Genomic DNA, 27,696 nt, shown 5'->3' with positions numbered 1-27,696 from the left:
GCGGACAGGATTATAGTTCCCCCGTGTCAGAAGAAAATGACATTTTCATGTACTGTGCCAAGCATGATTTTCCACATGTTTCTTTGAAGATGCAGAATTGTTCCTGCTCGAGAGCAACATGCAGATATTTAACATTTGTTACCCACCTGGGCTGTGTTGATAATGAAAATTCTGGCGTTTTAATGAAAATAAAATATTTTTTAATACTGTAGTTGTCTTTAAGGACTGAAAAGCATGCAAAATGTGATCTTGTGACATCGGGACCCTTAAGTGGAAAAAGCTAATGTGCTCATGGCATGCAAGCAGGCACACAGTTCAAGAAAACAGATAAGACCTGCATTCCACAGCAGTTATTACACATTTTAAGATTTCACTATCTGCTTTGACTTGCAAATTGTACAGCGAGATTTGAAAGGCATTAAATTTAAAGGCAATAAACTTTTGTTACATTTACTCTAATGTCTGTAGAATTTCCTGCACCTATTATGAGTTGCTCATGAGATCTGAGTGAAACTTCTATGTCTTGGGAATTCTATTCCTTTGGGGGAGACCCTACATTTGGACAGAAAATGAAGTCTCAGTTTTGTAATCTCAATCATTTCAGATTATGCACTAGAAGATAATTGTGTCCTAGAAATGAGAGTCATGTCAATCACATCAACTCTGGACCTGATGGGTGTGTCTCTGGACTTGATGGGTGTGTCTCTGAATATGAAAGTGTTACTGTGTCATTGGCAGGTATGAGAAGGTGCCCGTGATCCTGGTGGGGAACAAGGTGGACTTGGAAAGCGAGAGGGAAGTGTCCTCAGGAGAGGGCCAGGCGCTGGCGGAGGAGTGGGGCTGCCCATTCATGGAGACCTCAGCCAAGAGCAAAACGATGGTGGACGAACTGTTTGCTGAGATCGTGCGGCAGATGGACTATGCCGCCCAGCCGGATAAGGATGACCCCTGCTGTTCATCTTGCAATATACAATAATGGAAGAAAAACTTAGAAAAAAACAAAAGTGAGAAACACAAGGTAAATTGTGTGGGGGGGGGGGTGTCTGTTACATGTAACCAGTCTTAAAATGGGGACGATAACAATACTTAATTAAAAGTGAATCACAAAGAACCGCAGCAGAAGGAATGCCTAACAATGGATAAACTGTGCTTGTCTTTCATCTTTTCATCTCAAAGTGCAGCACAAAGCACTTAGGAGATCTGCAGGAATTCTGAGGACGAGTTGATTGTGCACGATTGTAGAGCAGGTTGTTGCTTTTTATTCTGCAGTTTGACTTAATTTTCTTTGTTTTTATTTTTAAGAGCAGTTTTGTGCGCCACAGCCAGTCTGAACCTTTTCTTTTGTTTTAGTTGAAGAGTGGTAGTGGTGCCCACACCGTGTTCATCTTCACTATGGCAGAGAAGCCAAGTTCTCCCGAGCAGTGTGGAGAAGGAAAAGATTTATCCCTAAGATCCACGTTTAAACATTGATGAGAAATTGATTTTTTGTACCAGATTTCTCTGCGCAGGAAGGGAGAAGCCACTTAACACTCTGAAAGGCTTTTTAGTTGTCGCAAAAAAGGAGCACCTAAGGCCAACACAAAAAGCCTTGTTTTTGTTTTTGAAGAATCAGGCACCCATGGATGACTGTTTCCATTGTATGGCTGGCAGCTTGCAGGACTGTGAAAGCTGTTTTATCTGTATTTTTTTAATTCTCAGAGATCATAAACAAGTGCGTTGTTTACACAGTAAGAAGTAGGTTTAATGTTTGCACCACTCAATTTTGGAAAGAGACCGCACAAAAGTGAAGTGTTTTGTCGACTCGGCAATCATTCGTTACAGCTGAGCGGTTTTTCGAATCTTGCCAGCACAATGTTCATCGTGCAAAACACATGATGAAGTACAGTATTTCTATGTCTCTTAGGGGAGGGCTGCCTTCTAGCATGGTTACATTCATAATCGGAGCAGCGGGAATGATGGGGAGGGTGTGCTTCAGTTCTTTTCAGTACTGTCCCAGTATAAATGTGGAAGAAATCATTTAAGGACAAGCCATGGTTTTCATTACTGTCTTTATGCAACACAAAGGTTTTGTCAGATCCCATTCCTCTTTGTCTACATGATAATATTAATAATTATGTTGGTTATAATAGTAACAATAATAAAATTAAACATAGCTGCAAATCTCTGTAAATAGTTTGGAAGGTGCTAGCTCTTCTGAAGACACTGTTCAGTACTCTGTAGTGGAATTGTCAACCGTATGCATGGCTAGATAATGACAAAAGGACTTCATTCTTAGAGGTTATAAATGATCAAGTCTGCAAACAGAACGCACTTAGTCCTGGATAAGACCTCAGGAATTGAAGGCTGTATGAACAACACTTCTGTGTTGCCATGGAAGAAAAGGCCTACCTTATTACCATTTTCATTGTTTACTTTATATTTTCTCTGTGGACATTTACTCTTTTCCCCCTTTCTCCTTGCTGAGGAATTGTAACACTGTTAAGCACCAACACAATAACGATTGTTTCTACACTACAGTGCTGCTGTTTTTAACCAGTCTTACTGTTCTATTGTTAAAAAATAGCAGCATTGTTTCTGAGGCACAGTTTTTCTTTCCACTTTTTATGGGGAAAGGGCTAAATGTTAAAGAAATGTGAAGGAATTCATACAAAATGTATTTCTTTGCTTCCTTGAGCCATTTATAATGCTAAGCCACAGAGCGAACACTGTAGTTTTGTGAAAATAAAAAAAATACTAACAGGAGCCTTTCTTTGGTGGCTGAATTAAGTTGTACGACTAAGAATACAGGTAATTTTTCTCTGTTCTTTTTTTTTTGTTTCCCATCTTGGATTTTCTTGGCTCTGTTCATTGAAGAACCTTTTCTGCAACTCTGTCACAACAGAGAAAAATACAAGGCAGTTGTAACTTGGGACCAAGTGCTTTCTTTGCTTCCATTCCTGGACCCAGATCCTAGGAAACTGCACACATCCAATGTGAAATGCAGTCCATCAGCATTCATTTTCTACCTTGGACATTTTTTGTTTTTGTTTTCCACTCTGTATGACTAAGAAGAAAAGTTCGATGCCAAAATAAAATAATTCCGTTCCCAATGTGAAGGACAAATAGCAGTGGTATCAAAAGACTGAAGTAATACTAATGATAATGCTGATAATAATAAAACAAACTGAGAGCCAAACGTGGTCTGTCTGATTTGTCTTCATAAGCAATGTTCTGTGGTAGGACGTCAAGTACATGAGAAATTCCAAAAATTTGGTCTTTTTTTTTTCCATTGTTTATTTCTGGTTTAGAGCTGCAAAAGATGCAAATGTTTTAAAGCAATGACCCTACAGTTCTGTAACTTATCTCTAGCGGAGGCCTTCCATGACGGTTGAACAACTTCTGTGATGAAGAGAGTGTGTTGCTTCACTGTCCCCTTTTTTAAAACACCTGTGGCTTTTAAACTGTTCCATACAATTTTCAAATATTTCCTTGAGCTCCATAACAAAACTTAGAAAATGTAACAAAGTCACAGTAATTATCTGCAAAATGCCCATCTTTTTAGGAGCAGATGTTAGTGGGGCCAGTAGGTAGTGCTCACCCTTCAGTCTGTGTGGGTCCTAATGTGATGGGGAGACTATATTTAAAAATATAAAAAGGCCCCATCTTTTGAATGAAATGTAAAACCAAGGCCCTGATGCTCTTTGGTCATTAAAAATCCTGGTGTCCTGGCCAAATTTATTCCTGGCCTTTACCAATCATGGCCTCATAATAATTCCTATCTATGAATTGGCTTCATTTCTCTGCTCTCCTCACCATTACCTGTAAAGTGATTTGAGTGGAGCATCCAGAAAAGCACCATATAAGCTACTGTACATTATAATATACCATAATATACCATTAGAAATGTCATTGTTCTGAGCTCCATAACCAACACATCTTACCAGCTCATGATACTAATTTTCAAAGGAACTTATGTCTGACAAGGAGTGCATCTACAGTATGCTGCCAGTTTTCAATAAATCTTTCGCTGTAGACAGGTTGCCATCAATCACATGTAAAGTTCTGTTACAACATAACACTCCCCCAAAGACCATCATGCTTGGGCATTTCCATCTTTTGGTCTCTTGTACACAAGTATCATTTAGTTCTGCCCAACTGTTCCACAGTCACTGACACTCATCAGGACTGCCTTGATTCATAGCTAAAGAGGCCATTGCTAGTGGCTCCACCTGCAGATTTCCTCACTGTCTGATGCATTGATGAGCACTGGGTATTTTTAGTTACCTCCTCATAGGTTGGCTCCTTGCTGGTCGGTTTTTGAGACCTATTGTTCCTCATGCCGTTGACTTAGCAGAAAGAAAATTATCCCACAGATGACTCATAATGATGTGTTGATCTTGGTGACCGGTCATGACTCATGATGTCCCAGATCATTGTCAGATTCTGCTGGCAATAATATTCTTCCATGTTAGAAATTGCTGGCTATGAACAGCCCATATGGCACGTGACAGTGCACTGGCTTTGAACAGCTTTCAGGCTTGAAACGTTCTCTCAAATGGGAAAATTGGGAGAAGGGCAAAATTGATGCTCTTAAAACAAAATCACTCAAGTACATCATGGTCAATGACAAATCATCGAATAATCAAAATAATGCCCAAACATTTGCTAAATATTTAAATCCATTCACAGAATATCTTGCTAAATATACATGCATAGAGTAACATTTCTTTTGATGCGCAATACATTATTTTAATCATGTCCAGACAAGACATTGCAGAGCATTTAATTCAATTTGGAGTTTAATCAAATTCACATACAGTATGGTAGTCATCAATAGATGAGTATGGAAATTGTCTTGTTAAAAATTGAAACTTGCCAGAGAAGAGCACTTGAATATTATATTCTGCCTCAGGATTCTAGACAATGAAATCTCTTATTCTTATATGCAAAATATAGTCAAGTTGAACCATTGTGAATACTTCCATTTAGATCACATTATTAACCATTCTGCAAATGTGGAGTGGCTTTGGACTGTTATATACTTTGGATTTCTCCCTAAAGTACCGTAAAGCAATCAGAGAACTTAATAAAATGTAATAAATAGAGGTCACACGGCTCAATTAGGCCATTTGGTAGACTGTAGCTAATTGATCCAAGGATCTCATCCAGCCTTTTCTTGAAAGAAGCCAGGGTATCCGTTTCAGTAAGTTTGTTCCATACTCCCACAACCCAAAACTTGGACCTGTTCAGCAGTTGCATATTTCATACCTAATGTTAGGCTTTTCATTGGGTGGGCACAAGGAGCTTCTGGGAAATAGAAAACCCACCATCTGGTGACAGATTTATAATTTAAATTATAATTTATAAGTCAGAACCTCACATCAGTCCAGAATGAGGTGTGTCAGAGAAATAGACCTATCAGTCATGTATTGTCATGCAGTTTTAGAAATGTTTTTTTCATCTTAAGTGTGTTTTATTTAGAGACTTCCTCGATGTCCATTATGTCTTTAATTGCCAGTGGCTGGGGCGTCTAAAACTGTTAATGGCCTCAGGTTTTCTGAAGGATAGTTTTTTTTTATTTCCTCACTATATGAATCTGTTAAAGAAGAGGTAGAACTACTAATCAGTAATGAGAATATGATTTACCATTTGAAGAGGGGCGATCAATTTTTTTTAATGTGTATTTTATATTTGTGTGCCATTTTTAGATTTACATTTAGATCATGGCACACACAGGTAAAAATATGATTTGTTTTAAAAAAACACCATTTACTATGATATTGTATTCTTATATTTAGTACTAAGTTATTCTAGAAACCAATACATGTTAAAAGAGTGTAGATATACAGTATGCAAAATGAAAGACTTCTTAACACACCTTCTGTATGGAGCATGTTCTCTGCCTGTTTGTATTGGTTTTCTCTGGGTGACCCCGTTTCCTCCCACCTCCCAAAGACACGCTGGCTAAATTACTGTGTAACTGGTGTTTCTAGGTTATCGCTGTATGCTTGCTTGTGTGTCTGAGAGTGTCCTGCAAAGATTTGCCATCTCCTCCAGGCTGCAGTCCCGTCTTGCCCTCTATGCTTCTAAGAAGGGCTCTGCATTATCATGACTTTCACCAGGAATAAGTGGCTTTCTTGTAAAGGATAAATTAAACTGAAGTTTTGCAGCTACTCTATCTTTATAATACATTTTATTAATGAGTGGTTATCAAAAACTCACAGGGCACACAACGTACAACAGTACACTTGTATTGCGCATAACTGGGGAAAAAAAGATCAGTAAATTGATCTTGTAAAGTGAAATCAGAAATTAGATACTAAAGCAAGAACTTTAGTTGTTTTTTAAGTCTTTAAGCAAGTGTTCTGTATGTCAACAGTTGCAGAGTGTCTGGTGGACTTTGTCAGTGAGTTCCAGAGACATGGTGCTGCATGTGAGAGGCTCTATTGGCCATTGTGTGGAGCGTGGAGGAGTAGTAAGGCTTCTGTAAGGGCACTATCAGATTTAGAACACTCAGGATTTACAAATCAGCTTCTGGTTTCTGAAAAGAAGTCAACCAGTGAAGAAAGGACCAGTAACCCACAGATAACTTTCCACTGTTCTCCATTAGAGTGCTGCGATTGACAATATCAAATCCTTCCATCCATTTTCAAACCACGTTATCCAATACAGGACTGTGGGAGAGTCAGAGCCCATCAGGCACAAGGCAGGATACACCCTGGACAGAATGCCAGTCCATTGAAAGGCACAGGCTGACACAAATGACACATAAACTCAGACCAGCACCTATTAGCCTACCAGTATATCTTTGGACCGTGGGAGGAAACTCACATAAAGATGGGGAGACCACACAGGGTTCCGGCTCTGCAAAGCAGCAATGCTAATCATTGTGCCGCCGTGCTGTCTGACAGTATCAAATGCTGAACCTAAAGCCAGAGGGAGAAGAATGTTAAGTGACCCAGAGTCATATTCATATTCATATTCATGAAATATAGATGGTGGGTTTCTTCTAATTTTCACTTTCACAGTTTTATTAACCAAGATGTCACCATTGTGAGATTATTTCAGTATGTCTGCAAGTTTCAATATTAGCTTTAATAGCTTCCATCATGCAAATTAAGTTAAATGCTCACATTGACAAAACAAAGTGATGCCTCGACAACTTGATGCTAAAATACTGTACGTGTAATAGGGATATAACAGAGGCTTTGGAAATTGTTAGGGTTTTTTTATTACTATTTAATTTTTATGGTGGAATAGTCTTGTTTCTACTTAAGCCACAGGCTCTGGAGAAGCTTGTACTCTCAGTTGACTGTAAAGCTGTTTCAGTCATCTTAATATACTATAGCCTGGAACACTGAAGCTCATTGATACTCTTTACTGACTGTTTGGTTATTTCATGCTTGGTTATCTTGGTACACATTAACAATCAACTCACCATTGCTAAACGACTTGGTTTCCTTTACTTTTAAAGATATTTTAAAGAAGAGATTCTGTGGAGCCCATGCATTTTCTGTTGACCCGAGGCAACTCCAGATGTATTGACCCTATATAGCCTGCTGCCAGTAGCTACCATGGATCGAATGTCTGTACAGTAGAAATAAATCATGTGTGCATTCCTTGAGCTGACAGGATGTGGTGAGAGCAGTATATTACGCTGGTCAACACACAATAGATGACATAGGGCTGACAGAGAGAAGTCTTAAAAACCCTTCAGTGTTAGGATATAACTTCTCTCCCCTTGCTAAACCAGCCAGTATTAGAGTGAATCTGTAGATGAAACTGTCTAAGGCATTCCCAATGCAGGATTGTGAATTAAGGTTTTAAAGGCACGTCCGTTCCTGAAAAAGGATGCCTCTATTTCTATTTAAATAAAAAATAAATAGTTTATAGACCAATAGAATCTAAAGTAAAAATATATACTAATTTTAGTGTATTTTGGCATTAGTATTTTATGCTGCAGGCAGCAGATGGGTTTTCAGTAAATCAGGTTGAGACTATTAAACCAACAATGTACAATTGTTCAAAACAGGGGGTTTGATAATGTGGTTACCCTTTAATCCTTTCCAATTAACCCTTTCCAATGCCTAGCTAGGAGTTCTGTGGAAATAATTTAGATGAAATTGTATGAAAAAGCATTTAATAGATACTGTGTGAATGTTGGTTTAATATAAATTGGGGATCTGTATAAATTTTTTCATATCCACCCCAATTTGTGCGTTTTTTCAACTCCTGGCTTGTACAGTACCTATGAACCTGACACACACAGGGGAGAGAATGAGGAAGTCCAGGCAGGCTCCTGTGACCTGTCCAACTTGGAGCCAGTCGTCTTTTTGTTCTCATCACAGGCAGCACAGCTCCAAACTAGAGGCCCAGTATAGAAGGGAGGAGAGGCGCATTTCCAACAGAAAAATGTGAAGTACGCTACGGATACAGAGTAGTGTTCATCCTAACCCTAATCACATCACTACTGAATGCCAGTATTGTTATGTTGACATTAGCATGACCTATTAACATTCAATAGGATTAATAGAAAGTCAGTAATTGAATTTAAAGGGAATTAACATGTTCACAAGAAAGAATGAGCCTGTGACTTTCTCTTTCTAGTTACCTAACCGTCTTGCTGGCAAGAATATTCACTCCTTCCATCCCAGAGGAGTTCATGTGAAAGGTGTTACAGGAATCAGAAACTGAAAAACAAAATGTGCTGCAAAGAAAATTGAATTCTTGACACATTTGGTTGTCATTAATTTGAAAAGTGTAGTCTATGTGTGAGGTTATTTTGCCCTTCTGTTACAAATTCCATTCAAGTACAGTAATGAATGATTTGACACAGTTAACTTCCAGGGAGTTTTTTTGTCCTTGCTGAAAAATTGTGATTCTGAAGGTAGTTAAACTTTTGTGAATCTTAAGCAAGAGGTTTTTCGATCTCATTATGGTTGCATTTGATTGTAATGCTTTGTCACATGGTTTACTTTTGGAAAATTTTGCCACTAAGTCTTTGAATCCTTTAAAACTCATAAGAAGTCCTCTAATATAAACTCTATTCTCTTATTCTCTTCTGTTCAGATATTGCCCATTATTCATGCAATTATTGAATCCTTTTTTAAAAATAAATTGAACAACAAGCTATTTTCATTCGTGTACAGGATTTCATCATCTGTTAAAAAAATTCACACCAGAAATAATTCAGAAGGTAATCATTCAATGAAAAATACTAGACTTAGTTTTGTCAATATTCACTTAAACTGTAAAACAGATGCTTTGGTTTCAGTGTTAAGAATATTACTTCTTGGTATTTACTTAATGACCAAAAACGCCAAAGGTGAGCACTTCTTATTCTACAATATGTACACAATATCTACATATACAATGTGGTAAAAAGTGTACACACCCTTAAGAGTTATTCAGGATATGTTCGACCTATTGACATATTTGACCTTCACCTAGTTACCATATCCTAGTAGTAGATTAATCTCATTTGACAAATAACACATAAAATTTCTACCATGTCATTGTTTAAAAGGAAAAACCCTGCATTCAATATCTTTGAGTGAAAAAGTAAGTGGCACCCCCGTTAACGACAATGATGTGGATAAAACATCACCTGGTAGTAATTCTGGCCCATTCTTCCTTATAGAACTGCTTCAGCTCTCTGATGTTTGAGGGATTATGTCTCTCTTTAGGTTTCATCATGGCTTCAAATATAAGGATTAGGTCTGGACTTTGACTTAGCCAGTCCAACACCCTGAATTTCTTCTTTTTTAGCCACTCTGTTAAAAATTCGCTTGTGTAATTTGGTTCATTGTTCTGTTGTGTGATCCACTTTTGGTCCAGGTTTCGGTAAGATCTGTCAGACAGATGGTCTTACAGTACATTGTCCTCTAGAAAACTCTGTTATCAAGTGGAATTCATGGTAGACTCAATGAAAGCAAGGTGTGCAGGTCCTGAGGCAGCAAAGCAGACCAAGCCATCAACCTTCACCACTGTGCTTGATGGTATGGTATGGCTTGATGTTTGCCCTGGTCAAAGGCAGTGTTTAGTTTTCACCAAACATGATTTTTTGCATTATGGCCACACAACTTCACTGTTGACTCATCTGTCTGGTGCACGTTGTTACAGAGGTCTTGATTTCCATTCAAGTGCTGTTTTAAAAAAGTAAGCTGTGCAACAATGTTCTTCTTGGAGAGCAGGGGCTTCCTCCTGGCTATCCTTCCCTGAAAGCGATTCTTATTCAAACCTTTCGTGACATGTACCACAGTGAGAGAGGCCTGTAGATCCCTGGATGTAACCATGGGCTTCTTTGAGACCTCTAGGAGCATTATACTGTCAGATTTGGGTAGAATTTAATTGGACAGCCAATCCAGGATAGACTGGCAGCAGTCTTGAATTTTCTGCATTTGTGAATTATTTTTTCTTATTGAGGAATGATGGACATCATATTATTTGGAAATGGCTTTGTAATCCTTCTCAGTCTGATAAGCAGCAACAATTATTTTCCTAAGATAGTCACAGATTTTGTTTGATCTGGGCATGATGCGTTATCAAAAAAAAAAGTTTCTAATTTTATGTATGGGTGGAATGACTTCCTGATGATCAGCTAATTATTTGCACATTTTTGGTGGCCCTGATTTAGATAAGAGTCCACTAACATTTTCACACAAATATAATGCATTTTGACTGTTTTTTTTAAAGGGGAACCGCACTATTTTTATACTGTATATACAGGGTTTAGAAAGAATCAGAATCGATGAGTGCATTTCAAACCGCAATAAAAGTAAAATGCACACAGTAACTTGTAAAATGTCCAATTTACATCACAAAATAGACTAAATTTCCATGCACATGCTACACAATATTCTGCAATTCAGTACCAGGCAACAAGACTTCCAGTGATTTGAAGTAAGAACTTTTTACATTGTAAACAAGCAGGCTTGTGAATACATCTCTTTTAGTTCAATAGAAATATTGCTTTGTTTAAGACCGTTTTTCTGACAAATACTTCTTACTTGTTAACTCTGCATGCAGATCACATTGGAATATTTCTGCGGTGAAATGTCTGCTGCACGACCTTTACTTATTTGCTCGTACATCACATTAGCCATTACGGTGACTAGTGAGCAGAAAAGGCCATATCACATTGCAATGTGTGGGAAATCGACTGCTACAACATGGTGACTTACAACACTTTCACAAAGTTTACAATCTCATGCTTAATTCAAATTTTGCAAAAAGTTTTCTAGAACATCAATGAATTAACTTTGTTGCCAAGATTTAATTACCAGTCGGCGAAATTGGTACTGCAGTTCCCCTATAAATAATGACAAAGTAGAATTTTTGAGTGTTTTGTCAAATGACTGTAGTTTTATCTACTAATAGGACTTGGTGATGACTAGGTAAAGGTCAAACATGTCTAGATATGTTAAATAAAACGTTAAGGGGATGTACTTTCACCACACTGTATTGTATCAAGTCCCCTTAAGAGTGCAGAGGTCTGCGAAATACAGTAGTTCTGAAAAAAGCAGAAACAAACATTTTAGCCTGGAGCTTTTGTTAAAATAAATATAAAAAAACTACTTAGGCATCTTTTTCTGTACTTCCAACAAAACCTTTTTATGCCAGCTGTTCAATTTTATAATCTTATAGTTATGTTTCTTCGTAGAACCAATAGGAATGAACACAAGCAAATGTGAGTTTTTTGCAGAGCTGAAACACATTTACACCATCTGTATACAGTATATTTCTTGGTAAGAACTCTGAAACCTGGATATGCTGCTGCTGTTGTAATAGAGGCACTAAAACTCAGATTGCATCCGTTATGAGATCTGTTGGTTAATTCATATCCTAGCCCCAAGCAGACCCGCCCAGAACTGATTCAGTCAGCTATAATGACAGCCTCATTGCATTCCTGCGATTCCTCCCAAAACAGCAATGCTAACGTGTACAAGATTGTTCTAGGCAATGAGTAGCAGGGACACAGGTCCTGAGCTGTGCCCATTGTACTGAGTGTTTGCTTTCTTCTGAGGAATCCCTTTGTCTTCTCACCCCTGGGCCCTTTAGGTGCAAGAAGTCAGCACTGTGCACACTGTGGGTCGCCTTGTTCTCCCAGCTGCAGCCCCTGCTCGCTGACTAATGCTGCCAGCTTTGTGTGGCTCTCAGCTGCTGCTGTCACTGATAACTGGCCCCATTCATTCACTAAACCAATTTCCACCCTGCCTCTGGCATTGTTTGAAGCTGCCTACGTGAGTGCCTCTAGCTACATTCCATCACTGTCAGTGGTTTCTTTGTGGTACTGTGGAAAAGCCCAGACCTGTTAAATCAGTGTTGCCTGCAGAGAGAGTGACTAAAGCCTGAAATAGGGTGGCTTGATACATGGAGCAATAGGTTTAACTTCCATAAGGGTGTTTGAAAATAATGAAATTATATCCAGGAATTGAGAACCACGTGTAATCACTCCCGTGTTAAGGCTTTGCATTGACTGCAGGAAGAGCACATGTTTGTTGAAATGACTACCAGCCTGTGGGTAGCCATCTGCTCCCAAGAGTCACAGCTGCACCAATCCCCTGGCCCACCCAGCACCAATGACGCACAAGTGATGACTTCTGCTCATGTTCAACTAAATTGAACCTCTAGACCATACGACTTCTGCCACTTGAATCAACCTTGGGGCATTTGGCTGCAATAAGGCAAGCTAAAAATTACCCGAATCACCCATAGCTTTCTGTGCTTATCAAGGTGTAATTTGTATGTTTAGGTCAAATAAACATAGCGTTTTTTTGGTGATTGTTTAATTATTTTTAAAGGTTTCTTTAACATGCCTTACCGGGTAGTAATGTTCTCATTTAAAAATAGAACTACTATACAGTATGTCAGAGATATATTCAAAGGTTGTTCTCCCCATTTTCCAAAATTAAAAAAATAATAGTTGCCCCAGGCCACGTTAGAAAAAGTGGGGCAACTTTGGAAGTGGAATGAAAGTCCTAATTTCTCTCAAAATGGTAATTTCCTCTAGTTTATGGGAATTACAGTATGTACCTGTAGAAAATGACTCTGAAATTAAACGCTTCTGTGACACCAGGAGTTTGGGTCAGTGTTCTATTCCTTTGCATGGTCTGAGATAGAATAACATTGACAGGGAAGAATGAGTTTCTGAGCTCCCAAAGGAGAGATTCTAGATCCATAAGCAGACAGCAAGCAAAAAGGCAGAGCTTAGATTTGGTATCAAAAAAATTGTAAATAAGACTTAAATGGATATTGTAATCCAGTTTTAAACTTCATGATCTGGAATTAGTGGAGTAAATGCAGTTTACATCTGGGAATAAACTTGTCAGAACATGTAAAGATGCCAGAAATAGACCCCATTTTTGTATTGGTGAGTAGCCAATGTCATAAAATGACAAACAATGATAAATCAACCCCCTTGTGAGCCTTTAGGTAACTGTAATAAACACTATCTTTAAGTAATTTTCCTTTTTTACATGATACAATTAAAGCAGACTTAATGTTCCTTGTAGCCGAATCACTGTCAAATCGGACTAATTCTTGTATCTCCCTTTTCCAGATCTCAGTTCTCATGAAACCTGAGGATCAATGGTTAAAATCAAAGGGTAATATGGCATGTTTCCCTAAAAATGCCACAAACATTACTTTTACAAGTTGTTGCCCATCATGTCAGGAGCTCCGAGTACAGTTGAGTGCCGCACCTCCTCTCAAAGGGTTAGACTTCTACGTACAACTTAATTTCACAATGTAGACAGATGTGCATTGAGGTCTAAGATATTGGGTTACATGCTTATTGCTCTTTTTTGGAAAAGAGGTGAAAGGCTCAAAGTTGTGGCTGACCTAGCCCCACAACCTTTTGGCTGATGTATGATTTTTTTGTTGTTGCAACTGAAATGAGAGCTATTCCTAAACATGCATAACCGCCACCCTCTCACCCCCATGGGTAACAGATGCTGCTGGGTCAAGACAGGATTTAAAGAAGCTTTTTGTATTCTGCCTCAGTCTGCGAGTTCCACTGAGGATTTGGTATGCCAACAGAGTCACAGATGCAGTTTTGAGAACAAACGTGCCTCAAAAGAAGCTGAGACAATGTTCTTCCAAAACACTTGCAATGAGTGATGTATTTTCTGTTTGTGCAATGATCTATGCTCTGGTTTTTACTATCCATGATCTGGGTATGAGTATCAGAGACATGAACAGAGCTTGATTAGCATTCCTACCATGTGAATCAAGATGGTATGTGGTGATAAAGGTAGATTAGTAGATTTAATGGATCCAATTGCCTCAATCTTTTAAATTATAAAATACGTGGCAGATGTTTGACTCCTGTTGGTCCACTCGAACTTTATTTTTGTCTTGCAGTTGTTCTTGTTGGAATATCATCAAGTTTCAGGTGCAACATATCATATCTGAAGTAGTGTCACTCAATCCTATCCCAGGAGTGTTCTTGTTTTATGATCCCACTGAGTTCTTAGTGAACCTTTACATGGACCCTTATTCATTTTTTAAGATCTTGTAAAACTACTTAATTTAAATTGATGTAACTCAAGTTAAACAGTTGCAAAGCAAGTTATTCCATTTTATGATATACCTCTGAAAAGGAAGTGTATCTTCAAAACTACTTAAAATGTTACAGGTAAATTTAGTTGCAGTAAAACTGAATCCTTTCCTACCCATTAGCTTTAGAATACTGTATATGTCAGATCTCTTTTGTAACAGCTACAGATCCAGCTACCCTAGGGTTGTGGTCTAACTAATCCAACAATGATACATTAATTTTCTAACCTCTTCTTCCAGTTCAGGGTCGCAGGGTGGCTGGTGCCTCTCGGCAAGCAACAGGCACAACGCAGAGTAATCCCTAATAGGGACACCAGTCCATCGCAGACTAGACACACAAACATGCACACACTAAGGCCAATTTTCCTAGAAGCCAATTAACCCATCAATTTGTTTTTGGACTGCGTGAGAAAAACACAGGACCTGGATTGTGAAATTGAAGTCAATTCTAGTAATATAGTGCTGTCCTATTTCAAGCTTCAGCTGAAGTAACAGTTATGTGTACAATGACAGCTTTGAAAAAGCAAATGTACCAATGATGTATTAGTACTATTTCCACTCAGGAATATCTTCAATAACATGTATACTGTATATTGTTGCTGCTCCAGTTTGCTATACATACAGACAGTTTATAGTGTCTATTGTCTTTTGAAATCTGTGATATTTTGTCTAATTCTCTTCTTTCATTCATGCACATAATTTGTTTGCATGGTTTCTTTAATATAAATGAAATAATATTTCACTTTTAATATCATTTACAGTAAGAGCTGTACTCTCTGGGGTGGTGCAGAGTACCATTTTTGCATCAGCAGGTTCAGTTAAACTGCAAGGAGAAATTTAAGCTGACCAGGAAAAAAGAACTGGATTTCAAGCTATGAACCTCAGAGCCTTTAGAAGGTGTCCTGTATAGCAATAGTCCCTGCCACCAAAATGGGGCTTTGGTTAACTTCTGGTCCAGGGGAAAGACTGCCACCTGTTGGACAACTAGGATAATTTCCCGTAACGATAGAAATTGACACGCCCTCCCAGGAGCTACTGTAATTGCTGAGATGAGGTCAGTCTTTCATGTGCTACAGTTGCTATAGTAGCTGCTTCACAAGCTTACCTTTTTCACCGTCTTGCAGAATTAAACTCACCCCACAAACAGTTTGGTTTAGCTACTGTTCTTCTGTAATATTTGAGAGTGCGCACATTTTATTCTTGTGGTCTTTTTCGTTGACAGGTGCAGTGGTTGAGACCTGATGCAGACTTTTTCAAAACTCTTATTCTTTTCCTGGTTCACAAAAAAGTATAAGCCGAGAAACGGAAAGACGCGATAGCCCGTTGAGAGGCGCAGAATTATTCGCAAGCTTTGTTGAAAAAAGAATGGTGGTGTTTGATACCGATTTGACTTCTCGAAACAGAACCATTAAACACTGTTTTTTCATAAATATAAACAAACAAACGTGTAATATAGACTGTGCCAAAGTAACAATTTTATGCCAGAAACCGAACTGCGGTGGACGTAGTTTCACAGCTGTGTTTATTGTAATAACGTACACCTTCTAGTCTGTTTTCTTTGGATAATGCTATCAGCTAAATAAAACGATTATCATGTATACAAATACAAATAAATGTGTGGATATTTTTGCAAATATTATTAGTATAATTGTTCTGAATTAACACTAACTATACAACGGCAATTTGACCAAGAAGAATGTGTTCTTTAAACATTTGCACTGTGTTGTATCCTTCACTATTAATAAATAATAAAAACTGTTTAAGATTACTGAATTAGTTGACACCTGTCAAGTAGGCCTGACTTCCATGTTGAACAATAAAGTATAATTCTAACCATAAATACAGTTAACAATAAAATGAAAACCAAAACAAGGGACAGAAAATATTCAAATGCTGGGATTGGTTTCCTCTTTAAAATATTAACATAATATTCTTATTTCTAGTTTTAAAGTATATACAGTAAGCTTTTTTTGTGGGCATTCCAGTAAAGCGAATGCTTTTAATCCAGGTGGTAAATACCTGTGTCACACATTTTCAACTGCATAGCCTCATTCTCAAGTATTTCAATTTAATAAAGACCTGTCTCCCTTTCAGTACATTTAATGTGAAAATGATTGTTGAATAACAAAATACCTTCCTTTCAAATTATATTGAGACTCGGTGTTCCTACGATATTTTTCTGCTCTCGTACTGTGCCAGAAATGTGCACGATCACAGCTAGCACACTGTCTGCATGCTGTTTCTCCAGGGAGCGACTTATTAATGCATTCACAGAGGTTTACAGGAGAAGGTGTCCAATTCAGAAAGCCCTGCATTGCTTATTCTTACTTGATTTAAACACAAGGGCAGCACTTAACCCTTTTTTGTTCTTGACTCCCCCTACCATGTACTTAATTGTTCACTTGTTGCATCTTCTCCTTGTTTGTTGTTCTGTCATGTTAGTAATGCTGTAGGTAACAATCCTAGAAATACAACCTAGTCTAAACTACTGTACTGTGGGGGAAAAAAAAGGTGGAATAAGAATTTAATCTTATTCTTGCACAGAACACTCCTGGGGCTGAAGATCAGGATCAGTCTGGAGTAGGCCTCCCTCTCTCCTGTCAATTCTATCTGGCTGTTCAAGCAATTTCAATAAACACATTCTGAATATTAAATAGCCCTGAGTTTGAAGAGCCTCTAAAGCAATTTGCAGTCTTTCAAACATTCAAGATTCTGCCACTGAAGGTTTGAGCTGACAAACGCTAACAATATGTGCGTGTAGTTTTTACCTAATGTTTTCATCCCCCAGGATTTTTTCCCCATGTTAAAACACCTCTCTGTACACTTTCACCCACCTACCTCCAGGATCATAATCATATCAACCAGCAACTGAAGCCAGATGTATCACTTGTCACTTTTTAATTCTTTACAGGGTCACTCAGAACGGTGGGTCACTAACACTTGGTGTTACAGAGATGATTTCTTATTGCCTGTTGGTCACCTAAAATTGATTTCAGACCCTATACAAACATCTTATGTCTTAATGCTGTAGAGACTGAGTAGTTAAACAAATTGGCAAGAAGCCAATTTAAACCAAGTTAAACCAACACTTTAACTTGTTTGCAGGCTTTATTTATGAGCTGATTTCCTAGTAAGTTTATGCTAAATGAATGGGAACGTCTGTTCATGGCACATTTCATGTGTGTTCTACTTAAAATTGTGACCTGCATGCTAATCACAACTAAGCACTTACATCGATGGTGCGAGGTTATGAATGAGTCATGTGAGTTTGTTGTTTTTATCTCCTAACAGCTTACAACTTTATTTAAACTCTCCTGGCATTTTTTTTTTACCCTGTGAAAGCAAGAAATGTTAATGAATCCAAAAAAATGTAGGAGACAGAAATGAAACTACAAAGCCAGGAATACCACAATGGACAGTGCGGTGGCTCTGCGGCTGTGGCTGGAAGGTTCCCAGTTTGTATCCCGCAGCCGGCAAAGGAATCCTACTCCTCTGGGCCCCTGAGCAAGGCCCTTCACCCCAACTGCTCCAAGGGCGCCATTTAATTGGCTGACCCTGCACTCTGACCCCAAGCTTCTCTCCCTGTCTGTGTGTCTCATGGAGAGCTAGTTGGGGTATATGAAAAGAAACCTCTAATACAAGAAATTGTATATGGCCAATAAAGTGATCTTATTACTCTTATCTTACTACAAGCATGTATGCATGGATTGCACAAATCCTTTCATTCATCTTGTTTTTTTCAGCATTTTTTGCTCATTTCCTGTATGGTCTCCCATCATCTGAAGTACTGGCTATACAAAATATAGACGTTTTCTGAGGCATGGCAGCAATATTTCAAAATTCAATTGTGCAGTTTCACAAAACTCTTGGAATGGGTCACAAACAATTAAGTGGCCTATATTAATTGTATTTTTTCCATAAAGAGGGTAACTGGTCTTTCACGCAGAATATTGTAAAACATTAATGATTTTTAAAAAACAGCATCTATAAGAATACACTTTTATAGAGTAAACTCAAAGAGCCAACATGGACTGCATTCACAGGATCATTTCCCAAAATAAATTCTGTAAACATTGATCAGAGGTGTAACCTCCAGGTAACTTTTATACACTGTGTTTTGCTTAACTACACCTTTAAGAATTTGAGCAATGTGAATGAACAGAGATATAAAATATAAAATATCTTCTTGTGGAATGTTATGAGGCACTAATGACTAGGTGTCATGGTAACCAGATGGCAACACATGAGTTGTCAATTTCACAGTCTAATTTGCAGCTGTAAGCACGGATGGAAGAGATATGCTATGGAGAACAGGGAAAATTCCTGCCTAAAACATGTGGCAATTCTATGTCTGAAAATTTATTCACAGTGGACTTTTCCTTTGGAATCCCAAGGAGGAGGATGGAACAAACCCTGAATAGCTATTTTAAAATGACAGATGGTTTTCATAAATGAGAATACCTTACATCCTTCCGTTTTCAGATCTTAAAACATGGATTTCTTTTTGAAAACTCAAGTTGTTTTGAGTCAAACAATAAATGCCTGAATTAAAAATAAACCTTGTTTTGTATTGAATAAGGAGGGGGGTACTTTAAGATTCTCAAAGAATCTTTTGTCCTGACCTGTGCTTCAAAAAGTCACCAGCACACATGTTTTAGGAAGTGTGTGTTGACTACGACACCAAACAGGATGCATTGGCCTTTGAATTTCAGGAACACAGATATATAACCTAATAATGGTTGCAGTACCCTGGAGCAAAAGGATTGCCACCTTGCATTAGCTATCTCCAAGCATAGTTTATCCTTATGTGTTACATACTGTATGATGATAAATGATAGAGCATAAAAGAGAAAATGTTTTTTTTTTCTGAAAAGACACACAGTATGGTCTAACTACATCATTCAGTCATGTTTCATAGGAGATTGGCTATACTGACAATTTATTTGGGTGCACACTGGTATTATAGAATGTGGTACACTATTGTCAAAAAGTCACCTTCAAATTTTAAATTAGACTCTAGGATTGTCACAAGTGGAGGACTTTAAGCACCTCAGTCTTGTTCACAAGTGAGGGTGGAGGGGATTGGGAGATAGACCAGCAGATTGGTGCAGTGACTGCTGTAAAGTGGATGCTGTACTGAACTGTGGTGATGAAGCGGGAGCTAAGTTTTCAGACAAAGCTCTCTGTTTTCTGGTTTCCCCATCCTCACCTCTGGTCACAGGCTTTGGATAGTTACTGAAAGCATGAAACCACAGGTACAAGTGGCGGAAATGAGGTTTCTCTGTAGGGCTACTGGGTTGACTCTCCATGACAGGGTGAAGAGCCCAGCAGTCCCAGAGGACCCTGGAGTCAAGTCACTGCTCCTCTGTATCGAGAGAAACCAGTGGAGATGGTTTGGACATCTGGTGAAGACGTCCCTCAGGCGCCTTCCACTGGAGGTGTACCAGGCATGGTCCACAAGAAAGAGACCCCAGGGCAGTCCCAGGACACGCTGGAGGGATTCTCTCTCTCCACTGCCCTGGGAACATCCTTCAGGAGGAGCTTGTTATGGTTGGCATCCCCTCCTCCAGAGGGCACTCCAATCCTTTCTTGGTAGTCCTTTTAATTATTACTTGTGTTACTTCCTGGTGTGTCTAGCTAAGGTTCCCTATTTAAATTTACTTCCTCCTGCTTTCGGGACTCAGCTTTGGAAGATGGTTGCCTAATTGCCCGCCTACAACCTGGCTTCAGGGGAAGCCTGAGGGCATAGGTCTGTTATAGTCACCCTGACATTCTGAGCCCGGGACATGGAGCGAAGCCCCGTATTTCCTAGTTCCTGTTCATGTGTTCTTGTCTCCAGATGGATTTCCCGTTAATGGCTCACCCTTGATACATCCCACAATTGCAGAGTCATCTGAACTTCTGCAGGTGGCATGACTTTGAGTTGAACTTAAAGTCCGAAGTATAGAGGGTGAAGAGGAATGGAGAAAGAACTGTCCCTTGAGGTGCCCCTGTGTTACTCACTACCTGTTCAGACACACAGTTCTGAAGTCTCACAGACAGTGGTCTGCCTGTCAGGTAGTCAGTGATCCACGAGGTCATGGAGGCATCGACTTGCATCTCCTCCAGCTTCCTCCTTAGAAGTAAGGGCTGGATGGTATTGAAGGCACTGGAGAATAGTCTGCCTGGCTTAGCCCGTTACCACTGTGACTCTCACCAGTTGAGAAATGGATACATTCTTGGGCTATTTGCCACTTTGACAACATTGTTTAGTCATGCACTTCCTAGAGGCACTGGGTGTTGGGTCTTGTCTAGATACATTTCATAACATGGGAACCTGATGGTGAGGTGGTTTTTGTTTTGCGTTTTTGGTAGATTGAGCCTGGATCACCCAGTCCAAGGGCTAATATGCTATCTGCATACCTGCCGGAGATAAATCTGTGTTACACAAGCTGCAGGCACATTGACATATTACAGAATATTACTGAGAAATAAGTGACTCTGTGTTCCCAATGACTACCACGAATGCCACTCCTGCCTACGTTCTCTCAGCGAGTGCTAGTGCAGAAGAGATACTAAAGTCTTTTAGTAGTGATGCTGATCAAAATGTAGCTGTTGCATTTTTAAAAACCTTTCAAACATCATGTTTCAGAGCACACAATATAGTAAACATGACATGGAATATGAAAAGAAATCAGTGATTTGACGCATTAGTACTAATGTTTAGACTTTCTTTTAAAATAAGTTCACCATAAGATCACTAATGTTAATGTTTGTTTAATAACACAGAACCTAACATTAAGCCCTGAGGCTTACCTTTTAATTCTATGTATAGCTTTATTGGGAAGAGCTCAATTCTAACTAAACGTAATGTGAATTATGTACAGGGCACATATAATAATAATTGCTTATAATTATATAGTGCTTTTCTGGACACTCCACTCAAAGCACTTTACAGGTAATGGGGATCCCCTCCACCACCACCAATGTGCAGCATCCACCTGGAGGTGAGCACCCCCTGCTGGCCCCACTAACACCTCTTCCAGCAGTAACCTTAGTTTTTCTCAGGAGGTCTCCCATCCAGGTACTAACCAGGCTCAGACCTGCTTAGCTTCAATTTTGTCCTCGTTCAGAATCAACTGTAGGGAACGGATTTCCATGGACAGCAGTAACACACCCCAGAGTGCAACAGCACCACTAATGTCAACTCATGGGCATACAATAACTAGAACAGTAAATCTGGTGGTCACTTGTCATGTAAGTATCCTATGAAATCCTTCTCATCCTATGAAATATACATTTTTCCATTTGAAAGTGCTTCCTGTGGTCCTTTTTGTTTGTGTATCAAATTATGTTGTTAAATACAATTGTTTGAACAGGCTAAGTGATACTATCCAGGAACAGTTTCCAAACTTGGTCCTGGGGTTGTGCCTACAGGTTTTCCTTCAAGATCAGTTCTTAAAGACCTCAGCTCATGGCTGGCTTAAGCAGGCCAATTTAACAACTTCTCCCACATCTTAAAGTGTTGCTGCCTAGGCACCATTGTAGGCACCATTCAAATAAATCAAACATGTACAGTTAGTCCCAGCACGGTTCTACCAGAGCAACATTCAAGTCATAGTGAATGCAGCTGATACAGCACTTAAAGCAGAGATCCTAAACTTAATCATGACTGATAGCAGCTAATTCTTAAAAAGGGATTATACAATGGTTATTTTTATTCTAAACACATGTAATTTAATCCAGTTCTACTTAAGTGTAAATCTTAAAATACAAGAAAATTAATGTTAAATGGTACTGAAATTAAGGCAAATTGCAAACAAATAAAAAAACACCCAGTTTAGTTGTACTGAACCACGTCAATTTCTTTTAAATGTGAAATTCAGATTCTCGTCTTTCTATATACTATATTTTCTGGAATGGCATATGACACCATTGCATAGAAATACTTGTAACCCCCCCTCTCCTGTATAGTTGCAAAAATGTAGTAGAAATCACCTTGTCACTACTGGCATAAATTACATAGTTAAACTCAGAACAACCTGCAATTATGTGCAATTAAACTAGAATAGAAAAAAACTACCAATTCAGCACTAATAACACTGGAGTGCTATAAATTGTTCGTTGCTTCTGTAGATCAAAAGGCAGTGGGTAACACTGCTGGCATTATGAAAAGAGATGGAATTAAGAGAGGACTGAACTTTCAAACATATTGGAGAAACTAATGTCATTAAGAGTGTCTTTGCAGAACTATTTATTTCATACTATGTAATCAAATGAGTAATTTTTTTTTTTATGGTGTACCCAGAACACTCAAAGTGTTTTGGAATACTTATCTCCTCAGCCAATGTGCCATATACTGTATATGGTTTGTATTCTCCTCTTGTCTTTTTTTTTTCTTGTTTCCCTTGTTGTGAAGGGGAATCTTACTAAAAGCTCAACTCAACTCAGGTCCAGCACAAAATGCATTGTCTGTGAATCCATTGATCTAGTACTCTCCGTGCTGTGCCTAGCTATTTCATTGTGTATGTATGAGAAAGTTGTAGTCTGACAGACAAAGCTTATTATGAGTAATCGATGCAGTGATCAAGTTTGTATTAACACTTTTTTACATATTAAGGACATGGAAGACAGACTGTGTAAAGGTGATATAAAATTAATGTAAGGGTGTTTTATTCCCTCTATCTGCGAGTTATATTGTTGAGAATATTGGGTTTAAAAGGCCTATAATTGTATAGAGACAAAAGAGCAGAATAGAGAGTTCAGATATGCCACTCTTTTACTATTGCAGGAGCGTGCGGTTTCAAAGAAATCATACACTTCGATAGTTAAGAGTCTGTAGATCATCCTACTAGGATGTTAAATATTGCTAAATACCTATACAGATCATACAAAACACATCACTCTGTTTAGGTATGTACTGTAGGTTGTTAGGAAAATAAAGTATATGGATATTGCTTAAATGGTTTTGCATTAATTTATTCTTACAGATGATACTCAGATTTATGCTATTTTTTTTCCTCCCCTGGTCTCCCCCCTCCATCACTTGTCACACAAACAAGAGATATCAAACTCTGGTTGACATCAAATTCCCTGAAGCTAAATAGTGACAAAACAGAAATTCCACTGGTTGGCAGCAAATATCAGTTGGATAAACTTAAGGATTTCACAGAATGGCTTCCAGATTCATGCTTGAGCCATAGTCAGGAATCTGGGAGTCACACTTGATCCTCTTTTCTTTTGAGCCACATGTGAAACATTTGATTGAGACATCTTTCACCATTAGAAATATTGCTCGCATTAGGCCATTTGTATCAATGTCCGATGCTGAGTGCCTGATCCATGCATTTATAACACCAAGGCTTGATTTCTCCAACTCTTTACCGTATGGGCTCCCCAATTCTTTTCTCAGTAAATCGCAATATGTTCCAAACTGTAGCTAGACTACTAACTCACACCAGACCCTAGCAGCAAATCACCCCTAGACTCTACATTGGTTGCCTAAAGTCACATTTTCAAAATAAGATGTTATTGACTTTCAGGGCTCTAAACAATCTGTTTCCACCAAAGACTTCTGACCACCTCACTCCCACGGGCTCCATTCAGTTGAGGCTGGTCCTCTACTGACTGTACCCAGGACTAAATCACAGACTTTTGGCGACCGTGCCTTCTGTCACTTGTCCAGTGTTATGGATTGACCTTCCTCAGACACTACGAGTGACAACATTTTTGACTCTCTTCAAATCTAGACTCAAAACATGCCTTTTTAACAAGGTCTACAGCTAATTTTGTAAGGCTCCTTCCTATCTGTAAAAAGGATGTGTGCTCTTTCTTTTCTTCTTTTATTTTTTATTGTGCTTTTTTGGCATGGTGTACAGCATCCTTGGGTTTGGAAAGGCACTGAAAAGTTCTTTTAAAATCATCAAGTGAACTATGTCTTAGTCTGGACAAAGTCACTGCACTGTCCCTCACCATCTGGGGTATTCACAGCCAACAGCATCTACCCTGGCAAGACATTACAGCTAATTTCTCACTATCCATGACAGGGTGGGATCTGAGAGATTAACAGTCACAGAACCTTCTCAAGATCATTGGGGGTGAAGAATGGATCTGGGAAGGATTACCTAGTCAGAACTCCACTTGTTTTTGATGGCAACGTGACTGCACTTTGCTACATTAATCATGTTCTAGGGCATCATTTACTACCCTTGCCATGTGGACTCATCCTAAAAGTGACAACATTCCAGCTGAACAACATACATCCTTGTGCTTCATGTGTAATAGCAGTTTTCTTGAAAGAATGCGACATGGATACCCTTCTTTTGTGACCATTTGTGGGACGAGCTGACATGATGTAAGCCATCTGATCTAGAGGTCTAGAATCACTGAGGTGGCATGTGCTTGTGAAGGGAGTGGGAGAGAATCCCACAAAACATCTGTAACCCAGCGCAAATGATGCCTCGCAGATGTACAGTACAGTTTCTATTGCTTTCAATATGCTACTAGCCAGTGATCCTGTTAATCCCCAATGATGACAAATGTTAAACATTATAACGGATTTTACCTTTTGAATAAAATATCAATCCACCTACTTTCAAAAAAGCTCTTCATTTTCCTCATACTAGCTATGTGAATGTTGCAGGATGTGAAACGTTTTTCATGTTTATTATATCATATACGTAGCCATCGTTGACACCCCAGCTGTGCTGTTTGGAAGAGCAATAAAACAGGCTGTGGAGCTCTACCACAGACTGTGCTTTGCCTCAGAAGATTTTTCCTGGAATGACAAGCACTTCTGTGCATTCTCTGCACATTCTCACACAAGCACCACATTATCACTCTCCCATAGACTGTTTCTGGTGAAGGACAGCATTTTGCTTTTGCATAACAGATGTTCCATCTCGATTCCCCCCCCCCCATGTCCTGACTGGAAAAAGAAGGCTGACAAGTGTTTGTATAGGTTGAACACATCCTGTGACGACCCAGAGGGTGGCAGCTGTCCATCTTATTCTGCAATCCATTACCAGGAATAGCTTGTTAGGTCAATAACATTCTGAGATTCTTTTATACTTGACATATCCTCTGTACTCTTGCACCACATGTTTTGTTCTTGGAAGAATAATAGCTGCTCAGATATGGCATTTAGAATGTGAATGTTCAGTTACAAAAATGCAGTGGCTAGAAAATAAATCTCATTTTCCATTTAGTTCTGTATACAGGTCGAATGTGTGATAATAGGTAGGTTGATCGTACTCAAGTCACAAAGATTTATCAGACCTTACCTTATACTGGTTTCAATGGTGTTAAGCAATCAGAGAGCATGCAACTCTCCTCTTGGATGAGACACTAGGCCATCAGAGCCGACGCCCAGCAAGTGCTAGTTAACACAGCTGGATGGACTGGAGCAATCAAAGTACAGTACCTTGCTCAAGGTGCAACCTTACACAGTGAATGCCAATTGATTTCTACAGACTGAACAGCAGCAACTGTACACACTCCACTCCTAGAATAACTGGACTCTCCAAAAAAGGGCATTCTGGATTTTTTATCACACCTACCAGGGGCAGTGACTCTAGAAGTGGGAGCTCTTCTTGGACAGACCCCCCCCATTATTCCAGTAGTATTCCCAGTGGTATGATACCCCACATCTCCTCTGTCTTGGTCTCCTGTGGGTGATGTGTCCACCACATACCCACAGCATAACAACTTGAGCACATTCACTTTTCAAAGTAATTTTAAAAATAATGTAAAAATGTGAAAAAATGTTGCTCAAAACACAAACACTCCAAGCAAAGCAAGTAGTTAGTGTACAGGATTGTAAGTTTTCTTTACAATACAGTCATTTTAATAAAGATAACATTTTCTGTAAAACACCTTGAAGCCAATTAATTACGCCAACTACTTTATGTAACAGAGGTCAAAGAAAAACAAAAACAGGTCTTACAGGAATTGACTCCCGGAGTACAATAAAGTCATTTACATGTCTTCAGGGCCCTACAGCAGTTACAAAATAGATAAAAAATAACAGATACTGATCCTAACATCTTTAGAAAGCCCTTAGATAGTCAGAGACTACTAAATCATTCCACTGTGCAATAAAAAGCAGCTTTTGAACAAGTTCTAGTCATAACAAGGACACAGGAATGAAAGGCCGTCTTGTACCGAGTGGTTCAGATATCCTGTTGATTTATAGTATTTATCTAAATGTAAAAGACTGCAGTGAATTACTAAAAGACCTTTGCAGTTAAACAGAAAACGAATTCAATAATGTACTTAGGAAGTATAGCTTCATATTCCACCTTTGTATTCTTCATATTTCATTCAATAGGCTATTTTAAAGTGATCAGAAGGTGACTACATCAACTCAGATCTTCAAGATCAAGATCCTCTGAGTGCTCAGGGTGTTTCTCAGAAGACAGTTTGTAACTGCTAGTGATTCTGCTTTTGCAATGAACAGATTACATAAGCAAGAAGTATCCTTTCTGAATATACTTTAAATCTATAACTCGACATGTAATAGATGTAAGACTTATTGGTCCATAATTATTTAGTCTGGGTCTGTGACTTTTCTATGGATTTGTGCTATATTAGGAATTTCCAGTCAATAGGATGGCAGGTATGAGCCTGGCCAGTACCTGGTTTGGAGACCTCCAGGGAAAGCTAAGGTGGTAATGGGACCAGTAGGAAGCTCTGCCCCTTCAGCTGGTGAATGTCCTAATGCCCCAGTAGTGTTCTTACATTTAGTGTAAAACAGGTGCCGTCCTTCAGAAGAGGCATAAAACTGAGGTCCTGACTCTTCATGATCATTAAAAATCCCTTGAAATGTTTCTTGAAAAGAGTGAGGGTGTTACATCGGTGTCCTGGCCAAATTTTTCCCTGTCTTTTACCAATCATGGCCTCCTAATAATCTATGAATTGGGTTCATTACTCTGTTCTTCACCCCACTGATAGCTGATGTGTGATGAGCATACTGGCACACTTTGGCTGCCGTTGCATCATCCAGGTTGGTGCTGTACATTAGAGGAGTGTCCAGAAAAAAAAGGCACTTCTGCCTTTTCTGTGCAAATACTGTTAAATATCGGACTATTTGACATGGAAAACCTTTACTCAGCATGGAATATGTTGCCAGTTTCTTCCATGGTGTATTCCTGAATCAAATAACCATTTCACTTTAATAAT

The 27,696-nt window shown here is 38.9% G+C and overlaps 1 protein-coding gene across 3 annotated transcripts in view; it reads left to right on the top strand.

Annotated features, from left to right (window-relative positions):
- LOC102697644 (ras-related protein Rap-2a) overlaps positions 1–27,696 on the top strand; it is a 103,451-nt gene that overhangs the window by 38,167 nt on the left and 37,588 nt on the right. Inside the window, exons 2-3 of one of the 3 annotated variants that reach the window (XM_015363421.2) lie at positions 739–1,018; positions 1,351–3,175. In XM_015363421.2, the coding sequence (XP_015218907.1) occupies positions 739–976 (238 nt within the window). In that variant the 3' untranslated portion in view covers positions 977–1,018; positions 1,351–3,175. Of the gene's footprint in view, positions 1–738; positions 3,176–27,696 lie in introns of those variants that run through there. The other 2 variants (XR_011181621.1, XM_015363420.2) reach the window with 2 other exon arrangements.

Source organism: Lepisosteus oculatus, chromosome 15, assembly GCF_040954835.1.
Source record: "Lepisosteus oculatus isolate fLepOcu1 chromosome 15, fLepOcu1.hap2, whole genome shotgun sequence".
In the NCBI taxonomy this organism is placed as follows: domain Eukaryota; kingdom Metazoa; phylum Chordata; class Actinopteri; order Semionotiformes; family Lepisosteidae; genus Lepisosteus; species Lepisosteus oculatus.
Note: the sequence above shows the minus strand (reverse complement) of the source record. Positions and strands in the feature narration are given on the sequence as shown.